Consider the following 8,905-nt stretch of genomic DNA (forward strand, 5'->3'; position numbering starts at 1 on the left):
TTAATTTCCTCGTGCTTCTTTCTTCTTTTGAAAAATTAAACGTTAAAGCAGCGTATGAATAAAAAAGTTTGTTACATCAACAATCTTACCGATAAACAAGAAGTAAAGCGATGACCTTTTACTACAGAACTTATAATTCTTTAAAATGTACAATTTTGGCTGAATTTATAATAGTTTCTAATAAGGTTCTTTCAATATCATTTGTAAAATATATGTATGTATGTTAGAAACTTTAGTCAAAACCACATTATTTTATAAAAGGGTTAAGTCTTTTGGTAATTGAATTTGTGTCTTAACCTGAGTTACGTAATAATGAGCATTGGGAAGGAAGACATTTCTCCAACAGGATCGTTTATTTACCTCAACGTACGGCCAAGCAATAATCTATAAATTTTTCACACCTTCACTTTCTTATACTCTGTACTTCAACGTGATTCCCAACAATAATTTATAAATCTTTCACACTTTCCACACTTTTATAACCTGTACTTCAAAGTGCGTCTAAACAATAATTTGTAAATGTTACACATTTTCTATATTATTGTAATTTCTTCTTCAACGTACATTCAAACAAAAATTTGTTTTTAACACCTTCCATATTATTTATACAGAAATTTAAGGTTTAGTTTTGCGTGTTACAGGAAGTTTACAGTGGATCCGACACTATCTGTAGGATAGAAACTCTCCTCTTTAGCACATTATACAAGGTTCGAGTCAAAGCAGTGAACAACATAGGCCAGAGTGACTTCTGTGAAGCGATATCTATAAGGACCGATGAAGGTTAGATGTTTTAATAGTTGTTATGTTGGATTGGTTTAAATAAATTTAACATCTACGATTTCAAAAAACTTCAGTTCTAGGTTTATTTGGTAATCTTAGTAACCTCAGTATTCTCTGAAATGAAAATGTATATTGTGTCCATCTGTAAACTTCACAAGTGTACATGTTTTCATTTTACTGTTGAGTTTTATTCGAATATTTTGGATTAATAGAACTTTATGTTTTACTATCGAGCATCCACAGAACGACTCATTTGTAACATTGTCATTCACTCAAATTGTTAAAACGTGTTTTCTTTGGTGCCTTTTAGAGCTACAGAAAATCGTCGTATATTTTTCCATCGTACACAAACAAGTTGTTTTTCTTTTAAATACACTGAACGATCTGTTATTTTATTTACTCTAGATAAAAACCGTTAAAAAGAAACACGACGTAATAAACAAGAACTTTTGTTTTGTTTTTGACAGATCGGTAATTATACCCAACTCATCTGCTTCGTGACTGGAAGGTCACTTTTTGTGTGTTTATAAGAAATCCAATCAATACGTAGAACACGTTAAAAATGCCCGTGGGTTTTCAAGTTTTTCTCGAAATTTCGTTTTTTCATTAAAGGCACACCATTTGCTTTTCTACATAGGTTAAGTATACTATGCTTCGTTGAAATAACGTTTAGTTTTCTTCAGCATTAAGAGAGATATCTCCTCGAATGTTGCTTCAGACGGCTTTCTGTCACTTGAGCTTAGCCAGTGAAATTGGAAAACAGAATTAGGTTCGATCGATCGCAAGGTTAAGGAACGAATTAGCAGACGAATGTGTAAGAGACTTTCCTCTTGCAGTTGCAGACGTCGTTCATCACTAAACTTCTTTATCAAGCCCTTCTTTGTAACCGAAACGTGACGTGTTTATATCAATAATTTTTAAAATATTTTTTTCAATTCTAAAGATACTATAATGGCAGTTTGGTACTTACTTTATCGATAGTTTGTTTAGCAAAAGTTAAAGTTTGTTTTTACATTAAATGGTTATAGAACTTATATAATCAGCGAAAACAAAATGAAATAATAATTTTAAAATGCGCCAATTTAAGGTTTCAGTCATCAAGAACTTGAAAACATATATTAAGGTTTTACTTATGTTACGATGCTACTAACTTCTCGAATATGCATCTCTTTTAGACCAAACTTTTCTGTTCTATTTGGGTTACACTCAGTGAGTGCGGTTAGGCATAAGTAACTTTATCTTTCTATACGTTTACATAAATCAGCATTTGTTTTATTTTTAGATTTTTAAATTACCATTATCATTTATAACTGTAATGGACAACCAATAAAAATCCATTGGAAACAGTTTCGTGACACGTTCTGTATCCTTTATGAAATGCTGTATCACCAGGACTTTTTAAATAATGCTTCATCAATTGTAACGACGTACATACGTCTGTCACGTGTAAGCTACTGCTTACACAACATCCGCCCTTTAGGCTTAATTCCGCAAATGTGTTTTGAGAAAAGCTTTTGAACGCAGTTCTTGTGTCATTGTTTTTCGACCTAAAACTATGGGAATTATATATTCACAGTTCCAAAAGAGATCCCAACTTCAGCTGTAACGAACTGCTGTGTTTATATATTGCTTCTGGTGACAAGCTATTTAACTTTATTCACTACCCCTGGTTTGCTACTAGTTAGTCGTGGAGTACCATTTTTTCTCTGCTGGAAATCAGATCTTCCATTATTTTACTGATACGATTCGATACTATATATACCCATCTTTTCGAAGCAAACTGTCTTGCGTGCTTTTATAATTACAGAATCGGAAATGTATCTGATGTAGCCACTCCAGGAATGTTAAAACGGAATCCACTTGAAAATCCTCAATCTTCAATTGAAATGAAACAAAAAAGTTAGAGCTCTTAATCTGTGTGATTATAGGTCATGGGATTGGTTAGGGACAAAATTACCGGATATGTAAACGTGTAAATTGCTAACAATGCTGGTGAACAAATTTTTTTTTAGTTTAACGTATTTTATCATCGATTCTTTTCTAACATTTTCTGATATGACGTATCTCTATTTTTCTGTCCAGTGGCTTGGTTTAGTCTGGACCCTGTAACTGCCCATCCTGATATCATTCTATCCAACGAGAACCAGACTGTCACGTGCAATAGCTATGAACATCGAGTGGTACTGGGTAGTCTGGGCTTCTCACAAGGAGTCCATTACTGGGAATTCACTGTTGATAAGTACAACACAAATGCTGATGCAGCATTTGGCGTTGCAACACTGGATGTTGCTAAGGATATAATGCTGGGTAAGTATACAGGTATTAGTAAAGATGTCTCGTTAAGTTGTTATTAGCCTATTGATGTTGCTAAGGGTATCATGCTCAATAAGTTCACCAGTATTAGTAAATACGCCTCGTTTTGTTGTTACTGATCTATTAATGTAAGGCCATGATGTTAATTAATGCTGCTAAGCGCATGATATTGGACAATGTTTTCATCTCGTTACGATTTGTTTTCCATCGGACAGAGAAATAAGATAAAATTTGACACTCATATTGAATTTTCGTACTTTCGTACTCTCTTCACATGCAGGCTTATCTAAAAGCCTTGACATAACCATAGTGTGAAATGTAGGGGATAAATGGAGTGTTTTCGTGTTGTTTAAGGTCAGATGCTAACGAAAAGCATGCTTCGCAGTGACAAGTTAAACTAACTCCAAACATTAATTATTTATTTTATCTAAAGAAAAAGAGTTTTAGTTTCTGTGTGACTTCACTTACAAAACAAAAGAGACCAAGCAAAGAAACAGAAAAGGAAATTCCTCGCAACGTAAAAACAAATTGTGAAATTTTTGGTTATCGGAAACAGATCTTTGTCGCTCAGCTCATTACTTCAACACTGTATTTCACTCAAGTTTTAGAATGTTAAAAGTGATTTCTCGGCTCCCATTATTACAATTAAGAGATTTTTCCCTTATTGAAATATCTTTTCATTTTCAGGTAAGGATGATAAGGGATGGAGTATGTATATTGACTACCAGAGGTCGTGGTTTCTCCATTCTGATCGACATGATAACAGAACAGACGGTGGTGTAGGCTCCGGATCAGTAGTTGGGGTTTTATTGGATGTGGATCAACATCAACTTAGTTTTTATGTTAATGATGAACGTCAAGGCCCAATCGCTTTCACTGGGCTCCACGAGGGGATGTTTTATCCTGCAGTCAGTGTGAATAGGAACGTCCAAGTTACTGTTCAAACAGGACTTGATCCTCCTACAGACGGCAGTGACCACGAAAGTGAAGGAGAAGGGAAAGGCGTTGGATAACTATTTAGACGTATCCACTAGGTAGTAGTAAGGTCGCTAAAGTATTGTAAAATGCATTTAAACATTAAAATGTCACAATAGGATTTTAATGCTTGTTTTGTAAAAATGAGATGTGAAATCGCACACTTTAAAAAATATGTACTGAAAGAAATTTCCTAAAAGCAAAGAAACAAAGAAAAGTTTATGTTGTGTTAGGCCTCCTTTTCCTGAGTTTCGATTTTTGTCGTATATTTAAAAGCATGAATTATAAGAAGTTTGACTATGGTATATTTGTTTGTTTGTTTGTTTTGGAATTTCGCCCAAAGCTACACGAGAGCTATCTGCGCTAGCCGTCCCTAATTTATCGGTGTAATACAAGAGGGAAGGCAGCTAGTCATCACCACCCACCGCCAACTCTTGGACTACTCTTTTCCCAGCGAATAGTGGGATTGACCGTCACATTATAACGCCACCACGGCCGAAAGGTGTTTGGTGCGACAGGGATTCGAACCTGCGACCCTCAGATTACGAGTCGAACGCCTTAACCCACCTGGCCATGGCCTGACTATGGTATATATTTTATGAAATCTGATTTATATGAAATATTTACAAATGTACAGAAACAAAATAATGTTGTAATAATACCTTGGATTTGATTTTCTGATGGGTTGGGTTTAATCTCCAACAAATTTTTCACTTTTATAGATGTTTAGTGATAAGACACATTCTCAGAATTAGTTTAGGGTGGGTTTGGCGGGAATAGCAGGCATTAATTATTTTATTTTGTTTAAACAAATAATTGGTAAATTTTACTCTATAAACCAAGCAAAATTGTCTATTATGCAATGAATGGAATCTAAACTCCATAAAAGTTGTTTTGGTTTTAATAACGAATTTTACATTCTTCAGCTACGCAGATTTCAAAAATAATATTCGTTGTTTCTATCACGAAAGAATGTTTTTACAAACCGGGGAGGGGGGGAACCCTCTTACTTACACCGAACTGTTAATTCGTTTAACACAATGAACATTTTTTATTGTTAAGTTTGTTACGTTTGCTTTATAACGATCGATAAGACTCTCACGTCGCGATTGGTTTAGAGAAATCTATAGCCAGTGGTTGACAGCACTGCAAGCATAAAAAGAAGGTGACCCGATTTTAGCCTTATGTAAAAATGCATATGAAGTTTTGTGAAAAAATACGTGAAGGAAAAAAATGGATATTATTTTCGGATTAAACGTATAAGAATAACTGTTGATGAGATAGAGGTATACTAACAAGCTGATGTACGTACTTCCACACAGGATTACTTCAAGACGCATCGCAGATGAAAGTTATATGAAAGAATAACATACTCAATAAAAATTAGAAAAAAATATTCAGAGCGCTCTAATAGAAGCAGAAATGAAATGTTTACATGGGGTGTGGTTGGAACATGTGATAACAACAGCTTTAACCTAGTTTTACTTGTCATTACTATGTAGAAAAAAGAGCTTCAAAATGAATTCGGTTATTTAATTTGAAAAACAAAGCTACTTTCATTGTCACTAGTTCTGTTTGGTAACTTATCGTTAAAAAGGATCTTCCTAATAACAGTGGGAATTTTCTCATTCATCCTATAAAATTATTTTCATTTAACAGAAATTGAAATAAAATGACTCAAGTCATTTTTGCGTTTTCGAGTTTTAACTAAGGTGGAATCTACAGTTTTGAGCTCGTGACCAGTCAGAATATAAAAACATTACAATATAAAAATTCAAAACAATCATCAACAGCTTTTCTCTGTTTTAGTGTATACTTGTGCCATCAAAAGCAGAACATGCTTTGAAATCGATGTAATTTTATTTTATTGTTTTATAATCAAACATAACTGAAGTAAAGTTGGTGAAATTTAATTTTTATTATTTTATCATAAAATATAATTTAAGCTATAAAACCAGGCATTTCAAGAATCTCAACTAACCGAAATGTTCGTATTTAGAGAATATCATTCAATACGTTTCTGCTGCTTTAAAGATTTTTATCATCCCCTAAGACAACGTTATTATTAACGTTATGTCAAATTATGCAAATAAAAAACAAACCCATCTTATTTTCAGTTTCATAAATTTTTATTATCCCTTCCATCTCTAATCCTTTAAGGAATGCTATAACCAAATTGAGAATTCCATTAACACATCCAACCTCTCATCTTACAGAAACTCAATCCACTTAGATAAGAAAGAATTATTCCCACTGTACTAAGGGATAAATTCATATCAACTTAAAAATCCTTGCTGAGCAATCCATTTATGAGTGGTTAGAAAACTCTTATCCAAATGTTCCCCTGTGGCACAGTGGAATGTCTGAGGACTTAAAACACTTGAATCCGAGTTTCGATGTGGTTTGCAGAGCACAGATAGCCGATTGTAGAGTTTTGTGCTTAATTACAAACAAATAAACTTATCCAAATATCTAGTTTTAGAAATCAACATTCATTAACCTCGTTTAGTAGTGTCTATTATCTAATCCAAATTTCCATGTTCAAAAATCCAGTTCTTTCCACTGTTCTGTCTTTTATTTGTGAGAGTTACATCTAATAGCCAACATACCTCATTATTTACAGTATTAAATGATAAAATTATCATTACCTCATTATATGTTTCTAATATTTTAGAACAGTTTAATATAAACTAGATATAGTCACTCCATTTTCTGTATTCGCTAATCATTTGTTTCTTATTCTGTCATCAAATGAAACACCTACGGGTGTACTTGATGAACATTTATGGTTATCTTCCGCTACAAACCAGTACGTTTCTCAAAATCGCACATATTCTTTATTTTCTTTATAAATTTTAGGGAAGCTGTTAAACAATTTAAGCTTATTTCTATTTTAATTATTTTGGGTTTTTTTAGTTGTATCATGATGACTGAAGAGACAGTGTTTGCAAAGTTGTCAAAAATAAACGGATGAAATTATCTCTTCTACACGACAAAACTGTGAATATCGCTATTATCTCTACCAATTCCCAAAAATTGTTAAAAAGATAGACAGGTTTTTCTGATAATGATGGTTTTTACTTCAGAATTACTACATCAGTTTTAACGTTCAAAGTCAATTGTTTGTATTGTATGAACCTGCTTTCTTGTAGTATATTTATTTATTAAAATTTCCTGTGTGTTAGTTCTTTGTATTTGAACTGTAAGAAGTCTGAGATATGTAAATAAATTGGACGTTCTTTAAGATTCATTTCGGAGAATTATGAGTTGATTACAGCTGTGGACAATACACATTTTGGGGTGTTGATTACAGACTTAGACAACATATAGTTAAAACATTCATCTTGGTAAGTTGTTACAGACATGGACAAAGCATATGTACTTTAACGTTTATCGTGAGGAATTGATAACTGTAACGGATTTACCGTTACACGTTTATTTTAATACCTATGCTTGCTTCAGGATAGTTTGCTTTTTGCATGTGACGTACAGTGTTGGCTATGTATTGGACAAGTCCCGCCTGTTCAATAAATTTGTAGATGATATTTGAGATTAAGAATCAACTATATTTGTTTTACGAAAACGCTTACGCGTTGGAAATTTGTTGAACGTTCTCGAAATTTGTCTTAAACTATATAAACCAACGTGCCAAAAAAAGAGGTTTATTATTAGTCAGCTACAGTCAGTGTACTATAAATCTTGAAAGCTGTAACTGTGATTAACGCCTGTGAATAAGAAAACTACAGAATTTAACCAGTAGCGCTTACAGATTTTGAATATTATAAACCAGTTAACTGAATTGAATTAACTTCTGATGTCAGGATTTTTACGGGGACATTAGATATTGTCGCTGGTGGAACTTACGAGTGATTCAAGCTTAGCCAGTCGTCAAAACAAATGTACAAATGTATCAACAAAGAATGAATTTGCTCTTCGTGAACGTCGATAAAAGATTCAGTTCGAGACTAGATATAAGACTCAGTATTGTTTGTAAATTTGTAAAACTCTTGTATATAAATCATCATTTGTAATTACCGTTAATATTAATTTTATTATCGTTTGTATATTAAAATATATTTGTGTTAAGAAATAAAATTGTATGTATCAATCTTGTCAGCAAATATCATAAATTTAATACATATTAACATTTAATTAACTTTTAAATTAAAATTTCCAGCTATTTAAAATTATAACATGCGTAACATAATAAATTGGGAGGTCGTGTACGAGATCAAATGGTAGTTCAATTTATTATTTATCAGTGCCAACAAGATTTGATCATGTCTGGTTATCAAAGTTTTGTTGAATCACCGTAAAAAATTTAACAAAATTGAATTGCCCAAAGTTGCCAAAAGTTTAGAATTAAAAGTTAAGGAAGCAACGAGAAAAAAATTAAATAAAAAAGCATAATGTTGAAATATCAGTGGACGATGATTTTTTTGTCTGAGGAAGCATTAGTGAAATACAGTGAAATACTCCAGTGTCTCCACTAATCAACCACTAGCGGGTGTAAGTCCACAGACATACCCCTCTGCCACTGGGGAGGGAGGGGGCAAAACAGAAACTGACTGTAACACGTGTGTGACAGACGAAACTCTATCCAAGTTGGTGGGTGACAAACTGTACTTAATGTAAGGTATACGCATGCGCTTTACTAAGTATAATAACTGCTTAATTGATAGTTCTAGATAATAAATTATATTTGTATCTAAAGGAGTTCAAGTAGAGCACCGCAGCGTTGACTGTATTCGACTTTAAAAAAAAAAAAACACGAAAATACGTCCATATGTCCGACGTTATCGACGAATATGGACCATCTTTGATAGAACAATGAAAA

The 8,905-nt window shown here is 33.0% G+C and overlaps 1 protein-coding gene across 1 annotated transcript in view; it reads left to right on the forward strand.

Annotated features, from left to right (window-relative positions):
- Positions 1 to 7,318, forward strand: part of LOC143230691 (E3 ubiquitin-protein ligase TRIM9-like) — a 68,466-nt gene extending 61,148 nt beyond the window's left edge. The window contains 3 exon segments of the mRNA XM_076464678.1: positions 642 to 780; positions 2,863 to 3,087; positions 3,781 to 7,318. Of these exon segments, the coding sequence (XP_076320793.1) occupies positions 642 to 780; positions 2,863 to 3,087; positions 3,781 to 4,106 (690 nt within the window). The 3' untranslated portion in view covers positions 4,107 to 7,318.
- The last annotated feature ends 1,587 nt before the right edge of the window (positions 7,319 to 8,905 follow it).

Source organism: Tachypleus tridentatus, chromosome 10, assembly GCF_004210375.1.
Source record: "Tachypleus tridentatus isolate NWPU-2018 chromosome 10, ASM421037v1, whole genome shotgun sequence".
NCBI classification, from domain to species: domain Eukaryota; kingdom Metazoa; phylum Arthropoda; class Merostomata; order Xiphosura; family Limulidae; genus Tachypleus; species Tachypleus tridentatus.